This window comes from Oncorhynchus gorbuscha, linkage group LG22 (genome assembly GCF_021184085.1).
Source record: "Oncorhynchus gorbuscha isolate QuinsamMale2020 ecotype Even-year linkage group LG22, OgorEven_v1.0, whole genome shotgun sequence".
Lineage (NCBI taxonomy): Eukaryota > Metazoa > Chordata > Actinopteri > Salmoniformes > Salmonidae > Oncorhynchus > Oncorhynchus gorbuscha.
Window position 1 is genome coordinate 1,135,543 of NC_060194.1, and position 17,848 is coordinate 1,153,390.

General features: G+C 41.0%; 1 protein-coding gene across 1 annotated transcript; it reads right to left on the reverse strand.

The window, feature by feature from the left end:
• Positions 1 to 673: 673 nt before the first annotated feature.
• LOC124010240 (tetratricopeptide repeat protein 19, mitochondrial-like) lies at positions 674 to 17,848 on the reverse strand. The gene is made up of 9 exons (XM_046322690.1): positions 17,527 to 17,848; positions 14,804 to 14,895; positions 11,314 to 11,424; positions 11,094 to 11,132; positions 7,701 to 7,757; positions 7,353 to 7,414; positions 4,509 to 4,603; positions 975 to 1,129; positions 674 to 757 (listed from the first exon to the last, which is right to left on the reverse strand). The coding sequence occupies exons 1-9, from the start codon at positions 17,612 to 17,614 to the stop codon at positions 674 to 676; spliced, it is 783 nt and encodes a 260-aa protein (XP_046178646.1). The 5' UTR covers positions 17,615 to 17,848.

Genomic DNA, 17,848 nt, shown 5'->3' on the forward strand with positions numbered 1-17,848 from the left:
TTTAGGTCCCAACCCACTACGTTCCAATAGGTTGTCTAACACCACAGTAGAGGTGACGGTAAGTCTTTAGGTCCCAACCCACTACGTTCCAATAGGTTGTCTTAACACCACAGTAGAGGTGACGGTAAGTCTTTAGGTCCCAACCCACTACGTTCCAATAGGTTGTCTAACACCACAGTAGAGGTGACGGTAAGTCTTTAGGTCCCAACCCACTACGTTCCAATAGGTTGTCTCTAACACCACAGTAGAGGTGACGGTAAGTCTTTAGGTCCCAACCCACTACGTTCCAATAGGTTGTCTAACACCACAGTAGAGGTGACGGTAAGTCTTTAGGTCCCAACCCACTACGTTCCAATAGGTTGTCTAACACCACAGTAGAGGTGACGGTAAGTCTTTAGGTCCCAACCCACTACGTTCCAATAGGTTGTCTTTAACACCACAGTAGAGGTGACGGTAAGTCTTTAGGTCCCAACCCACTACGTTCCAATAGGTTGTCTTTAACACCACAGTAGAGGTGACGGTAAGTCTTTAGGTCCCAACCCACTACGTTCCAATAGGTTGTCTAACACCACAGTAGAGGTGACGGTAAGTCTTTAGGTCCCAACCCACTACGTTCCAATAGGTTGTCTAACACCACAGTAGAGGTGACGGTAAGTCTTTAGGTCCCAACCCACTACGTTCCAATAGGTTGTTTAACACCACAGTAGAGGTGACGGTAAGTCTTTAGGTCCCAACCCACTACGTTCCAATAGGTTGTCTAACACCACAGTAGAGGTGACGGTAAGTCTTTAGGTCCCAACCCACTACGTTCCAATAGGTTGTATAAACATTGTTTCTTCATTTCAGTGACGTTTCAATAAACAAAATAAAACATTTGAACTCGGATATATACTTTAAAATAATCCATTAAACTTTGTGGAGAGAACAAAAACAGGCGTTCTATCTAAAATGCCTAAACATTTAACAACTGGTACCTGTGAGTGGGTCTCTCCCTGCTCCTCCTGGCAGATCAGTAGGGCTCGCTTGTAGTCCAGTGCCGCCCGGCTCAGGCGGTGTGTGGCGGCCATGTAGCGAGCGTGGGAGTCCAAGGTCAGGCCCAGCAGCAGCCGGGTCTCCATCCGCAACTCCTCTGAAAAGAGGGAGAAACACAAGGAGGGATGCAGTCAGCGAGCAAGCTCAATATCAAAAGGAAGGGTCACGAAAGTTGAATGCACATACAAAAGCAAGATTTCACAAGTTTTCAGAAGATCACGTCACATGACGCAGACCAAATTCTTTGGTCCTTTAAAAATCTGCTGAATGTAAAGCATTGTGTGCTATAGCTTGGAAAATAAACACGTGACTGTGGATGACAACATTAGGGATGTTTTCCTAAAGATGTTAAATGGGCATCGTGTTTCGTTTCCTTGCAACGATACTAACGAGTATCGCGATACTGGCTATTTGTAGAATCTCAAATATATTTGGATTTGTTTAACACTTTTTTGGTTACTATGTGATTTCATAGTTTTGATGTCTTCACTATTATTCTACCACGTATTCTACCACGTAGTAAAAATAAAGAAATCCTGGAAAGAGTAGATGTGTCCAAACTTTTGAATGCTATTGTATGTATGTATGTATGTATGTATGTATGTATGTATGTATGTATGTATGTATGTATGTATGTATGTATGTATGTATGTATGTATGTATGTATGTATGTATGTATGTATGTATGTATGTATGTATGTATGTATGTACACAGTTGAAGTCGGAACTTTACATACACCGTAGCCAAATACATGTAAACTCAGTTTCACAATCTGACATTTATTCCTAGTAAAAATTCCCTGTCGTAGGTAGCACCATTTTATTTTAAGAATGTGAAATGCCAGAATAATAGTAGAAAGATTTATTTATTTCAGCTTTTATTTCTTTCATCACATTCCCAGTGGGTCAGAAGTTCACATACACCTAATTAGTAGCATTGCCTTTAAATTGTTTAACTTGGGTCAAAAGTTTCAGGTAGCCTTCTACAAGCTTCCAACAATAAGTGGTGTGAATTTTGGCGTGAGATGTTGCTTCAATGTATCCACTTAATTGTCCTTCCTCATGGTGCCCTTTATTTTGTTAAGTGCACCAGTCCCTCCTGCAGCAAAGCACCCCCATGATGCTGCCACCCCCGTGCTTCACGGTTGGAATGGTGTTCTTGGGCTTGCAAGCCTCCCCTTTTTTCCTCTAAATATAACAATGGTCATTATGGCAAAACAGTTCTATTTTTGTTTCATCAGACCAGAGGACATTTCTCCAAAAAGTATGATTTGTACCAGAGTCCTCCAGCATCTTCACCAGGTCCTTTTGTTCTGGGATTGAGTTGCACTTTTCGCACCAAAGTACATTCAGCTCTTGGAGACAAAACGCCGCTCCTTCCTGAGCGGATGACGGCTGCGTGGTCCCATGGAATTTATACCTGATTACTATTGTTTGTACAGATGAACATGGTACCTTTAGGAATTTGGAAATTGCTCCCAAGGATGAACCAGACTTGTGGAGGTCTACGGATATTTGTTCTGTGGTCTTGGCTGATTTATTTTGATTTTCTCATGATGTCAAGCAAAGAGGCACTGAGTTTGAATGTAGGCCTTGAAATACATCCACAGGTACACCTCCAATTGACTCAAATTATGTCAATTAGCCTATCAAAAGCTAAAGTTTCTGAATTTTCCAAGCTGTTTAAAAAGGCACAGTCAACTCAGTGTATGCAAACTTCTGACCCACTGGAATTTGGCGGCAGGGTTGCCTAGTGGTTAGAGCGTTGGACGAGTAACCAGTAAACCCACTGTTCCTAGGCCGTCATTTAAAATAATAATTTGTTCTAAACTGACTCAGCCCCTTTTCCTGCCCCCCTACCTTAATGACCAACCAAGTGATGTAAACTTCAACTGTATGTATAGTTATTCAGACCCCTTAACCTTTTCCACATTTTGTTACAGCCTATTGTAAAATATATTAAAGAAATAAATGTCCTCAATCTCCACACAATGTCCGGAATAACATAGCAAAAACAGGTTTAGTGTGTTTTCAAATAAGCCCTGAGTGTTTGACGGTAATTAAGTTGTCTGTGTTTTTTTTGTTCGTACCGTTACTGTCACTATTACACTTTGCATGAGTTATGTTACGGGTCTCGTTACCATCCCCTCTAGACTGCCGGGCCAAAGGGATTCCTAACACTAGAGCTGGCCGCCCAGCCAAACTAAGCAATTGGGGGAGAAGGGCATTGGTCAGGGAGGTGACCAAGAACCTGGTCACTCTGACAGAGCTCCAGAGTTCCTCTGTGGAGATGGGAGAACCTTCCAGAAGGACAACCATCTCCACAGCTTGCCACCAATCAGGCCTTTATGGTAGAGTGGCCAGACAGAAATCACTCCTCAGTAAAATAGGCACATGACAGCCCGTGTGGAGTTTGCCAAAAGGCAACAAAAGGATACTCAGACCATGAAAAACAAGTTTAAGATTGAACTCTTTGGCCTGAATGCCAAGTGTCACGCCTGGAGGAAGCCTGGCACCCTCCCTATAATGAAGCATGGTGGTGGCAGCATCCATGCTGTGGGGATGTTTTTCAATGGCAGGGACTGGGAGACTAGTCAGGGTCAAGGGAAAGATGAACGGAGCAGACCACAGGGAGATCCTTGATGAAAACCTGTTCCAAAGCACTAAGGACCTCAGATTAGGGATAAGGTTCACCTTCCAACAACGACTCTAAGCACTTAGCCAAGACAAGGCAGAAGTGGCTTCAGGACAAGTCTCTGAATGTCCTAGAGTGGCCCAGCCAGAGCCCGGACTTGAACCCGATCGAACATCTCTGGAGAGACCTGAAAATAGCTGTGCAACAACGCTCCCCATCCAACCTGACAGAGCTTGAGAGGATCTGCAGAGAAGAATGGGAGAAACTCCCCAACTACAGGTGCCAAGCTTATAGCGTCATACCAAGAAGACTTGAGGCTGTAATCACTGCCAAAGGTGGTACAACAAAGTACTGAGTACTGAGTAAAGGGTCTGAGTACTTATGTAAATGTGAGTATACAGTATGGACAGTACGTGAATAGTAGCAGTAGTGTATATATAGGATGAGCCATGACTAGAATACAGCATTTACACAAAGTGGGTAAAACTGCATGTAAACATTATTAAAGTGACCAGTGTTCAATGACTATGTAGATAAGACAGCAGTCTTGAAGGTGCAGGTTATTTTCCTGGCACCACTCCGCCAGGGCTCTCACCACCTCCCCGTAGGCTGTCTCGTCATTGTCGGTAAATCAGGCGTATCACTGTTGTATTGTCAGCAAACTTGATGATCGAGTTGGAGATGTGGGTGAACAGGGAGTACAGGAGGTGGCTGAGCACGCTACCCTGTGGGGCCCCCCTGTTGAGGATCAGTGTGGCGGACCATTAGGAAGTTGTGCCACACACACACAGAATCTTATGCTACTACAGCAAAAAACAACAAATTGATGGTCATTAGATACCTGACTGTTCCTCAGCGGGAAGTGCCTTGAATTTCTCTAACTTGGCTTCAAGGGATTCAGTGCAAAACTGGAAACCAGTCTCTGCCAGGTCATTCCTGAGAAGAAAGAAAAACATACATTTAATGTTACACATCATACATGGTGAACTGTGATATGTAGAATTTGGGGTGAAATGTAGTCATATTATAATTATACTACTACAGGACTATAACCAGGGATGGGCATAAAATGACAAAATACAACTACAAAATACCCAAATGACCAATTTATCAAAATAAAATATTTTTAATAAATACAATAATTTTGAAAAAGTATTGTATTTAAAATACATGTATTTAAGTATTTTAAAATACATTTGCAAGTTGCCGGCCGAACAGCAGCAACGTTCTCAGTAACGGTTACATAAACGTCTTTCACTGTCACTCTGGATAAGAGTGTCTGCTAAATGACCCAAAAAATAGATCAACTGCAAAGCACACGGTAAACGCTGCCCATGTCAGCTCAAATGTAAATTACCTTCATTTGTAGTGCGCAATGGATAGTCCTTAAATTGAGTTCATTTAGCAGATTCTCTTACCACACACAGCATCATGCCATCAGACTTTCGATACCAATGTAGGGTGAAAGGGGGCCACAAAATTGAGAACCACTATAAAAAAAAAAAAAAAAAGAGAAAATACAACTATTTTGAAAAAGCAAATTAAAGCTTTCGAAAGTATCTTGTTACAAAATACATTTGAGTATAGTTAATTCCAGTGTAATACAACATACAAAATACTCAGAAGTAATTCAAATAATTATTTCAAATACATACAATAGAAATACTGCCCATCTGACTATAGCCAACCACAGAAAATGATTTCTCAACTTAAAAGCTTGGCTTTGGCTTGAAAGCCTATTTAATGGTGTATACGGCACTCTTCAACTAAGCTAGCTAGCTACTATCCAAAACGTATTTACATCTATTAAATGGAATTTGAAGCAAATGTACCTCCTAATGTTCAATTTGGGCACAACTCAAGGGGTTTTCCCTATCCAGCTATTTCATTATCCGTGTAGCCTGCTGCTAGAATAGACGGAAAGGTATAACTCCGGGTGCCACAAAATGAAATATAACGTTGCGGATAAAGTTCAGAATGACACCATTTCATATGTAAATACCTGTATCAATGTATGAAGAAATGTTGATTTTCTAAAAGGATGTATTTGGGTGTTTTGTGGCGCGTTTGTTCAGGGTTTTTCCGAGCCCCCGTACTGCACAACGAGGATGAGGAAGTGAATCGCTGGTTGCCAATAAGTTGGTCAAAAACAAGTGACATCAACAACAACAAAAGTGTCTGGACACAAAACCTTCCATTTACAAAATATATACACTACCGTTCAAAAGTTTGGGGTCACTGAGAAATGTCCTTGTTCTTGAAAGAAAGCTCATTTTATGTCCATTAAAATAACATCAAATTGATCAGAAATACAGTGTAGACATTGTTAATGTTGTAACCATTATCAACAACCATCACTCCTGTGTTCCAATGGCGCGTTGTGTTAGCTAATCCACGTTTATCATTTTAAAAGGCTAATTGATCATTAGAAAACCCTTTTGCAATTATGTTAGCACAGCTGAAAACTGTCATTCTGATTAAAGAAGCAATTAAACTGGCCTTCTTTAGACTAGTTGAGTATCTGGAGCATCAGCATTTGTGGGTTTGATTACAGGCTCAGAAACAAAGAATTTCTTCTGAAACTCATCAGTCTATTCTTATTCTGAGAAATGAAGACTATTCCATGCGAGAAATTGCCAAGAAACTGAAGATCTCGTACAACGCTGTGTACTACTCCCTTCACAGAACAGCGCAAACTGACTAACCAGAATAGAAAGAGTGGGAGGCCCCGGTGCACAAATGAGCAAGAGGACAAGTACATTAGAGTGTCTAGTTTGAGAAACAGGCGCATCACAAGTCCTCAACTGGCAGCCTCATTAAATAGTACCTGCAAAACACCAGTCTCAACATCAACAGTAAAGAGGCGACTCTGGGATGTTGACCCTCTAGGCAGAGTTGCAAAGAAAAAGTCATATCTCAGCCTGGCCAATAAAAATAAAAGATTAAGATGGACAAAATAACAGACACTGGACAAAGGAAGAACATTCGTGAGACGCAGAAAAAATTAAAAGATACTGGAGAAGTGCTTGACGCCATCTGACAAGCATGGTGAAGGCAATGTGATGGTCTGGGGGTGGTAAAGTAGGAGATTTGTACAGAGTAAAAGGGATCTTGAAGGAGGAAGGCTATCACTCCATTTTGCCACGCCATACCATACCCTATGGACGGCGCTTAATTGGAGCCAATTTCCTCCTACAACAGGACAATGACCCAAAGCACAGCTCAACTATGCAAGAAGTATTTAGGGAAGAAGCAGTCAGCTGGTGTGTATAATGGCGTGGCCAGCAGTCACTGCATCTCAACCCTATTGAGCGGTTGTGGGAGCAGCTTGACCTTATGGTACGGTACGTAAGAAGTGCCCATCAAGCCAATCCAACTTGTGGAAGGTGCTTCAGGAAGCACGGGGTGAAATGTCTTCAGATCACCTCAACAAATGGACAACTAGAATGCCAAAGGTCTACAAGGCTGTAACTGCTGTTTGAAGGAAGCAATTATTATTTCAATAAAAAAAATATTATTTATAAACTTGTCAACATCATGACTATATTTCCTAATAATTTTGCAACTAATTTCGTGTATGTTTTCATGGAAAACAGGGACATTTCTAAGTGACCCCAAACTTTTGAACGTTTGGTTGTAAAAGAACGAAATTGATTCAATTGCTCCACTTTCGAAGTCCACTTACTTATTCTGGCCGGCATATATGGTAGCAAGCTTCAAGGACATCTCAATGACCCCATTGTCGTCCTTTGAAAAGAAGGAACAGGAAAAAAAACTGAAGTAGCTTTGAGTGTCTAGACAACAACGCAACATACACCACAACAACACCAATGGTTTTGAAACAGAATGAGCTAAAGCCTATTTATTCCAGACAGTCTTCCTTTCTTCAGATTGACAAAATATGTAAAATGACAGATTATCCTCTTCATTTCAAAATCAGAAAGATGCCACAGTACCCAGTGACTCTACTGTCCAGTTGTCAGAACATTCCTCTTCTATTAACCTATTACTTAAACACATGACCAACCCTCACCTCTGGTGTTCCTCCGGACAACATGAAACTCATGGCCGCTTTGAACAGTTTCTCTGCCTGGGGGAGAAGAGCACAGGGGTGACCACTGGAAGTAGGCAAAACGGTACAATCTAGCATATTTACCTCTGCTCAATGGTCATTTCAATTAATTATATACCATTGATTATTTAAGAATATATTTAATGCATTATGAGCTTAGTAAAACTGAATGGCTTCACATCACTGGCTTTTTGTTCCACCTGTTCCTGGAAGAATGTGGGGGACTGTGATGCGAGGCAATGGCAGAGGCTTGCCTGTTCCAGACTAAGTGTGGTGGTCTTTTCTGCCGCTTTTACAGTCGCCAAAACATTACCCAGGTGGGTGCTACGCTAGTGGATGACCGAGCCTACTTCTGGAAAAGGAGACAAGGTGCCTGATGAAGAGCTCTGGGCCCGTCTACCATTATCTGACTGACGTTGTCTCCCTACCCGTCTGTATCATCGATGCTCCCTCCACTCAAGCCACCAACTGACTTAATGCCTTTCCAAACTGCCTAGACATCTGAAGCTGTGGAAGACCAACTATGAACTGCCAAACCCATACATATGTTTGTTTTTCAAGCGACTTTGACATTATTGTTTGTAATGAAAAGAGCTACAGTTGAAGTCGGAAGTTTACATACACCTTAGCCAAATACATTTTAAAATGTTTTTCACAATTCTTGACATTTAATCCTAATAATTCCCTGTCTTAGGTCAGTTATGATCACAACTTTTTTAAGAAGGTGAAATGTCAGAATAATAGAGTGATTTCAGCTTTTATTTCTTTCATCACATTCCCAGTGGGTCAGAAGTTTACATACATTCAATTAGTTTTTGGTAGCATTGCCTTTAAATTCTGAGTTCAGAGTTCAGTCCTACTATCCAGGTCTGTACCCAAACAATTTAAACTTATACTTTTAAAAATCCACCTTTCTAAAAACAAGTCTCTCACCGTTGCCGCCTGCTATAGACCACCCTCTGCACCCAGCTGTGCTCTGGACACCATATGTGAACTGATTGCCTCCATCTATCTTCAGAGCTTGTGTTGCTAGGCGACCTAAACTAGAACATGCTTAACACCCCGGCCATCCTACAATCTAAGGTTAATGCCCTCAATCTCGCACAAATTATCAATGAACCTACCAGGTACCACCCCAAAGTCGTAAACACGGGCACCCTCATAGATATCATCCTAACCAACTTGCCCTCTAAATACACCACTGCTGTTTTCAACCAAGATCTCAGCGATCACTGCCTCATTGCCTGCATTCGTAATGGGTCAGCGGTCAAACGACCTCCACTCATCACTATCAAACGCTCCCTGAAACACTTCAGCGAGCAGGCTTTTCTAATCGACCTGGCCGGGGTATCCTGATCTCATCCAGTCAGTAGAGGATGCCTGGCTAAAAAAAAAAAAAATACCTTCCTCACCATCTTAAATAAGCATGCCCCATTCAAGATATTGAGAACCAGGAACAGATATAGCCCTTGGTTCTCTCTAGACATGACTGCCCTTAACCAACACAAAAACACCCTATGGTGTTCTGCATTAGCATCGAACAGCCCCCGTGATATGCAACTTTTCAGGGGAAGCTAGAAACCATTATACACAGGCAGTTAGAAAAGCCAAGGCTAGCCTTTTCAAGCAGAAATTTGCTTCCTGCATCACAAACTCAAAAAAGTTATGGGACACTGAAGTCCATGGAAAATAAGAACACCTCCTCCCAGCTGCCCACTGCACTGAGGATAGGAAACACTGTCACCACTATAATTGAGAATTTCAATAAGCATATTTCTACGGCTGGCCATGCTTTCCACCTGGCTACCCCTACCCCGGTCAACAGCACTGCACCCCCCACAGCAACTCGCCCAAGCCTTCACCATTTCTTCTTCTCCCAAATCCAGTCAGCTGATGTTCTGAAAGAGCTACAAAATCTGGATCCCTACAAATCAGCCAGGCTAGACAATCTGGACCCTTTCTCTCTAAAATTATCTGCAGAAATTGTTGCAACCCCTATTACTAGCCTGTTCAACCTCTCTTTCGTGTCGTCTGAGATTCCCAAAGATTGGAAAGCAGCTGCGGTCATCCCCCTCTTCAAAGGGTGATACACTCTTGACCCAAACTGCTACAGACCTATATCTATCCTACACTGCCTTTCTAAGGTCTTCGAAAGCCAAGTCAACAAACAGATTACCGACCATACCTTCTCCGCTATGCAATCTGGTTTCAGAGCTGATTTCTCCAAAAAGTACAATCTTTGTCCCCATGTGCAACTGCAAACCTTAGTCTGGCTTTTTATGGTGGTTTTGGAAGAGGGGCTTCTTCCTTGCCGAGCGGCTTTTCAGGTTATGTTGATATTGGACTTGTTTCTGTGGATATAGAAACGTTTGTACCAGTGTCCTCCAGCATCTTCACAAGGTCCTTTGCTGTTGTTCTGGGATTGATTTGCACTTTTCGCACCAAAGTACGTTCAGTTCACAGAACACCGCTCCTTCCTGAGCGGAATGACGGCTGCGTGGTCCCATGGTGTACTATTGTTTGTACAGATGAACATGGTACCTTCAGGCATTTGGAAATTGCTCTCAAGGATGAACCAGACTTGTGGAGGTCTAGAATTTGTTTTTCTGAGGTCTTGGCTGATTACTTTTGATTTTCTCATGATGTCAAGCAAAGAGGAACTGAGTTTGAAGGTAGGCCTAGAAATACATCCACAGGTACACCTCCAATTGACTCAAATGATGTCAATTATTAGCCTATTAAAGCCACAACATTTTCTGGAATTTTCCAAGCTGTTTAAAGGCACAGTCAACTTAGTGTATGTAAACTTCTGACCCATTGGAATTGTGATACAGTGAATTACAAATGAAATAATCTGTCTGTAAACAATTGTTGGAAAAATGACTTGTGTCCTGCACAAAGTAGATGTCCTAACCGACTTGCCAAAACAATAGTTTGTTAACAAGAAATTTGTGGAGTGGTTGAAAAACAAGTTAATGACTCCAAACTAAGTGTACGTAAACTTCCGACCTCAACTGTATATAAAATAAATGTATTCGTATTTATTTTTACGGTAGACTCCGCAATATGACATCACCTTGACCTCTAGCTAACAGACATCGACAACACATAAATTCCAAGACTTCCTCTATTGGCTCTTAATTTCTGCCCTCCTTTGAAGCATAAATACACAGGGAAGCGCAAATAGTGACAGTCTTCTTGCCAGATTTAAAAACTTTGTTGTTGATTTCGACCAGCAGGAAGTTACCATGCAGTGACTGACATCGTTATATTGCCTTTCAAAGTAAATACCAAAAGTGGGAGAGCAAATAGTGCACTGAAACGAGAAAGATGGCAACCTCTGCTATTACTTACATTATCCAGCTCACCTTGGACATAGGCAAGGTTTGCCATCTGTAGAGACAGGGGAAAATAAAATTATCTACTGCAGAGTTTTCATGCAAACCTTTTTGCTATGACAATTTAAAAACCCTTACAAAAATTCCTCCGTAAGCAAAATACACCTTATTCCATCTTGACAACATGAGCACAGAAGAGACTTTAAAAACATTTGTTTTTATCATCAAGGCTTTACCAGGCTGTAGGTGTAGATGATTGCTTGTGTATTGCGAGACTGGTGGGCCAGCGCAATTGCCTGGTGAAGGAATCCATTGGCTCCATGCAGCTGCCCACGCATTATACTGAGCTGGGACAGAAGACACATCAATGTTACTCGGACATAATGTAAAGAAAGACATTATACAAATGCCATTGACAAATAAACAGTTCACTCTGAATTGATGCAATAAAAATTATGTCATTGACTTGACACTTTTGGTTCATGAGATTGCATATCATCTTTTGGCAAAGAGTATCATGCTTCATACACTACCGGTCAAAAGTTTTAGAACACCTATTCATTCAAGGGGTTTTCTTTAGTTTGACTATTTTCTACATTGTAGAATAGTGAAGACATCAAAACTATGAAATAACACATATGGAATCATGTAGTAAACAAAAGTGCTATACAAAATCAAACTATAGGTTATATTTGAGATTCTTCAAAAAGTCACCCTTTGCCTTGACAGCATTGAACATTCTTGGCATTCTCTCAACCAGCTTCACCTGGAATGCTTTTCCAACAGTTTTGAAGGAGTTCCCACATACGCTGAGCCATTTATGGCTGCATTTCCTTCACTCTGTGGTCCGACTCATCCCAAATCATCTCAATTTGGTCAGGGTTGGGTGATTGTGGAGGCCAGGTCATCTGATGCAGCACTCCATCCCTCTCCTTCTTGGTCAAATAGCCCTTATACAGCCTGGAGGTGTGTTGGGTCATTGTCCTGTTGAAAAACAAATGATAGTCCCACTAAGCCCAAACCAGATGGGATGGCGTATCGTTGCAGAATGCTGTGGTAGCCATGCTGGTTAAGTGTGCCTTGAATTCTAAATAAGTCAAAGACAGTGTCACCAGCAAAGCACCCCTACACCAGAACACCTCCTCCTCCATGCTTCACAGTGGGAAATACACATGCGGAGGTCATCCATTCACCCACACTGTGTCTCACAAAGACACGGGCGGTTGGAACCAAAAATCTATTAATTTCCACCAGTCTAATGTCCATTGCTCGTGTTTCTTGGCCCAAGCAAGTCTCTTCTTATTATTGGTGTCCTTGAGTAGTGGTTTCTTCGCAGCAATTAAACCATGAAGGCCTGATCCACAGTCTCCTCTGAACAGATGTTGACATGTATCTGTTATTTGAACTCTGAAGCATTTATTTGGGCTGCAATTTCTGAGGCTGGTAACTCTAATGAACTTATCCTCTGCAGCAGAGGTAACTCTGGGTCTTCCATTCCTGTGGCGGTCCTCATGAGAAACAGTTTCATCATAGCGCTTGATGGTTTTTGCGACTGCACTTGAAGAAACTTTCAAAGTTCTTGAAATTGACTGACCTTCATGTCTTAAAGTAATGATGGACTGTCGTTTCTCTTTGCTTATTTGAGCTGTTCTTGCCATAATATGGACTTGGTCTTTTACCAAATAGAGCCATCTTCTGTATACTCCCCCTACCTTGTCACAGCACAACTTATTGGCTCAAACGCATTAAGGAGGAATGAAATTCCACAAATTAACTTTTAACAAGGCACACATATTTTAATTGAAATGTATTCCAGGTGACTACCTCAAAGCAGGTTGAGAGAATGCCAAGAGTGTGCAAAGCTGTCATCAAGACAGCGGCAGAGTAGCCTAGTGGTTAGAGTATTGGACTAGTAACCGAAAGGTTGCAAGTTCGAATCCCCGAGCTGACAAGGTACAAATCTGTCCTTCTGCCCCCGAACAGGCAGTTAACCCACTGTTCCTAGGCAGTCATTGAAAATAAGAATTTGTTCTTAACTGACTTGCCTAGTAAAAAAAGGTTTAAAGACAAATTTGAAGAATCTCAAATATCTTGATTTGTTTAACACTTTTTTGGTTATTACGTGATTCCATAGTTGTGATGTCTTCACTATTATTTTACAATGTAGAGAATAGTAAAGCTAAAGAAAAACTCTTGAATGAGTAGGTGTTCTAAAACTTTTGACCGGTAGTGCAGCTCTCAAACTCTAGGTGGCATTTCAGCCATTAGCGTCCCCCACAACTGGCTCATGTGAACTACAATTCTGAATCTGTGTTTTAACATTTAGAAACATCAATGATAAAATCGCTTGCGATACAGCTTTCGAAACATATGGTCCTTATCTTTCATCAGTGAGAAAGAATCCTTCAATTAAAATAAAAAATACACTTACTATTGCAGTTTTGCACAGGTCCATATAGCTATGGTTGCCTCCATCTGAGGAAACTACACCGAACAAAAATATAAAAACGCAACACACAACAATTTAATTGATTTTACGGAGTTACAGTTTATATGAGGAAATTACTCAATTGAAATTATTTCATTAGGCCCTAATCTATGGATTTCATAATGCCGTGATTACAGATATGCATCTGATACTCAAAAATACCGTGTATAAATAAAACAAAAAAAAGGGCCTCAGGATCTCATCACTGTATTTTTAATGCTTTAAAATTGCCATCGATAACATGCAATTGTGTTCGTTGTCCGTAGCTTATGCCTGCCCATACCATAAACCCACCGCCAACATGGGGCACACTATTCACAAAGGTTGACATTAGCAAACCACTCGCCCACATGGTGCCATACACGTGGTCTACAGTTGCGAGGCCAGTTGGACATACTTCCAAATTCTCTAAAACAACGACGAGGCGGCTTATGGTAGAGAAACAAAAATTCTCTGGCAACAGCTCTGGTGGACATTCCTGCAGCCACCATGCCAATTGCACACTCCCTAAAAACTTGAGACATCTATTGCACACCTGTCAGGTGAATGGGTTATCTTGACAAAGGAGAAATACTAACATGGATACAAACAAGTTTGTGCACAACATTTTAGAGAAATGAGCTTTTTGTGCGCATGGAACATTTCGGGGATCTCTTATTTCAGCTCATGAAACACGGGTGCAACACTTTACATGTTGGGTTTATATTTTTGTTCAGTGTACATTTCCACTACACTTCCCGAGTTGGCTTACAGACAAATGTTCGGAGCAAGCTAGATAGCTAATTAGTACAGGTGGTTACCTCATCTTATGTCTGTTTTCATGAACAAGTAACATGGAGAACACTTGTTGGTTATCACTGCATTGTCAGAACTAGAAGCACAAGCATTTCGCTACACTCGCATTAACATCTGCTAACCATGTGTATGTGACAAATAAAATTTGATTTGATTTGACACTACCAAGGAGTGTATCAATTTAACCTTTGGGTATTTTTTTTTTATAAGGTCCTTATGCTCCCAAAACCGTACCGCAAGCGGCGTGTGTTAATGTTCAGATTGAGCGTCTGGGATCTTAACATAACTCCCTCATACATAAGACACCTTAGTCCAATGACTTGTGTGTAATGTAATTTAACAGAGTCGTGATCAAGGGCTACGTGCTACTGTAGCCCTCTCGTTTAGATGACTGCTAAAAAAACTAAATTGAGGAGTTGCCTACAGCGATGACAATTAACTACCTTGGCTCTCTTCAAAAGTAAAATGATCTCATCTTCTTTCTTCTGAGCCTCAGTTCTGGTATCCTCCTCAGCTTTGCTGAAGAGAGAAAACGCTATTACGAAGGAGAGGGAGAGATGCATTATAAAACACTTAATGACGTAAATGGCCGGTTATTCACATGTAGAAATACAAATACATGTTCTTGTAATTGCATTTCATGAAGCACTCATAACTAATCATATGCACAGCAATGGAAAAGATAATTGATGATAGCCTTTTGACTGCAAGTTAAAATACTGACAATGACACCCACGAAGGAAGAGTACTGTAACATATCTAACATGACAATAACTTACTTACCAATTGCACTCCACATTGCATAAGTCCAGTTACACTAAGGAAGAGTACTGCATTGCTTGCTGTTTGGGGGTTTTAGGCTGGGTTTCTGTACAGCACTTTGAGATATCAGCTGATGTACGAAGGGCTATATAAATACATTTGATTTGATATCTAACATGACAATAACTTACTTACCAATTGCACTCCACATTGCATAAGTCCAGTTACTCGTAGCACGACTATTTTCATCCCCATTGCTTTCGCATATCCGCCGGTATAGCTGTGACCTTCTGTGCACCGTAACAGCATTAGATTGAGAAGTCACCGTTTTCAGACATCGCAATGATTGTGTCTTAAAATTGAATCGGCTACTTAATGACAGGTTGCGTAAGACCTCTGAACTAAATAGTTGTATTTGACTCCTATTAGCAAAAAGCGCACGATTGACAGCCGGTAGCGCCATATCATATATAAAAACAAAACAGTTGGTAATGGTTAGAAGGGATTCAGTTATTGGAAAATGTAAGTAAAAAGCACAACAATGTCAATACGCTAACCTGCTATGTTAATTTTCATAAACTGCTTCGTAAGTTTGCCTTTTTTTTTTTGCGACGAAAAATCAACTCTGACGTGAATTTGACAAAAGCGGTAAACAATTCGTCGGAAGTTTGAGGCAGAAAAAAAAGTTACTTCCGGAAATCAAATTAAAAAGCGATCAACCACACAAAATGCATTTCTACCTTATAGTTACAATAACATTATTCATCATACAAATATTTTAGCCTATTTATTGAATAAATACAAGTTTTCAATTAGAGGGCATTTATTTTGAAGGCCATTAAAAAACATAACCCGGAAATGAATCTCCACGTTCAAGGTCAACAGGATTCTAAACATTGCAACGATAAAATAACGATTGCCTTGAAGACATGTAAATTGGTCCTCTACTAAAAGATTAGTAAAGGCCCAATGCACTACTTTTGTCGATTGTTTTTAACGAAATGTATTTGAGTGTTTACAACCCAAGTCTGATAATTATCTGTACAAAACAGTTAAACGTTTGGATACTTAATACTCATTCAAGGGTTTTTATTTATTTGTACTATTTTCTACATTGTAAAATTATAGTGAAGACATCAAAACTATAAAATAACACATATGGAATCATGTAGTAACCAAAAAAAGTGTCATTTTACATTTTAGATTCTTCAAAGTAGCCACCATTTGCCTTGATGAAAGCTTAGCACATTCTTGGCATTCTCTCAACCTACTTCATAAGGTAGTCACCTGGAATGCTTTTCCAACAGTCTTGAAGGAGTTCCCACATAATGCGAGCACTTGTTGGCTGCTTTTCCTTTACTCTGCAGTCCAACTCATCCCAAACCATCTCAATTGTGTTGAGGTCAGGTGATTGTGGAGGCCCACTCCCAATCGTGGGTGAACAGGGAGTACAGGAGAGGACTGAGCAAGCACCCCTGGGGAGCTCCAGTGTTGAGGATCAGAGTGTTGCTACCTACCCTCACCACCAGCTGTAGTCAATGAATAGCATTCTCACATAGGTTTTCCTTTTGTCCAGGTGGGAAAGGGCAGCGTGGAGTGCAATAGAGATTGGAATTGGTCTAGGGTTTCTGGGATGATGGTGTAGATGTGAGCCTTGACCAGCCTTTCAAAGCATTTCATGACTACAGACGTGAGTGCTACAGGTCGGTAGTCATTTAGGCAGGTTACCTTAGTGTTCTTGGGCACAGGGAATATGGTGGTCTGCTTAAAACATGTTGGTATTATAGACTCTGACAGGGAGAGTTTGAAAATGTCAGTGAAGACATTTGCCAGTTGGTCAGCGCATACTCACAGTACACATCCTGGTAATGCGTATGGCCATGCGGCATTGTGAATGTTGATGTCTATAGGACTTACATCGGCTGCAGAGAGCGTGAGTAAGACCTTTAGACAGGTCAACATTCACAGTTCACAACATTCACAATTCATGTTGAGATGTGTCTATTACTTGAACAATGTGATGCATTTATTTGGTCTGCAATCGGAGGTGCAGTTAATTGCAGTTTTCTGAGGCTGGTAACTCTAATGAACTTTTCCTCTACAGCAGAGGTAACTCTGGGTCTTCCTTTCATGGTCCTCATGAGAGCCAGTTTCATCATAGCGCTTCATGGTTTTTGCGACTGCACTTGAAGAAACTTTAAAAGTTCTTGAAATTTTACAGACTGACTGACCTTCATGTCCAAAAGTAATGATGGACTGTCGTTTCTCTCTGCTTATTTGAGCTGTCCTTGCCCTAATATGGACTTGGTCTTTTACGAAATAGGGCTATTTTTTTATATACCAAACTGATTGGCTCAAACGCATTAAGGAAAGATATTCCACAAATAAACTTAACAAGGCACACCTGTTATTTGAAATGCAGGCTCGATGTTGTTGGCATAGCATAAAATGCATTGAGTTTGTCTGGTAGAGGCATCATCGGGCAGATCCATAGCAGGACTTCTTGTACTTATTCCGGTATTGTCCCATACCTGTTCTTTAGTTTATTACCAACCTCTGTGTTAATCCAGGGCTTTTGATTGGGGAAGCAGGAAACCCTCACCGTGGGTACAACGTCGCCAATGTATTTTCTAATGAAGCCGGTGACGGAGGTGGTTAGCTAATCAATGTTTTTGGCGGGAGTCTCTTAACATATTCTAATCAGCGCCAGCCAAGCAGTCCTATAG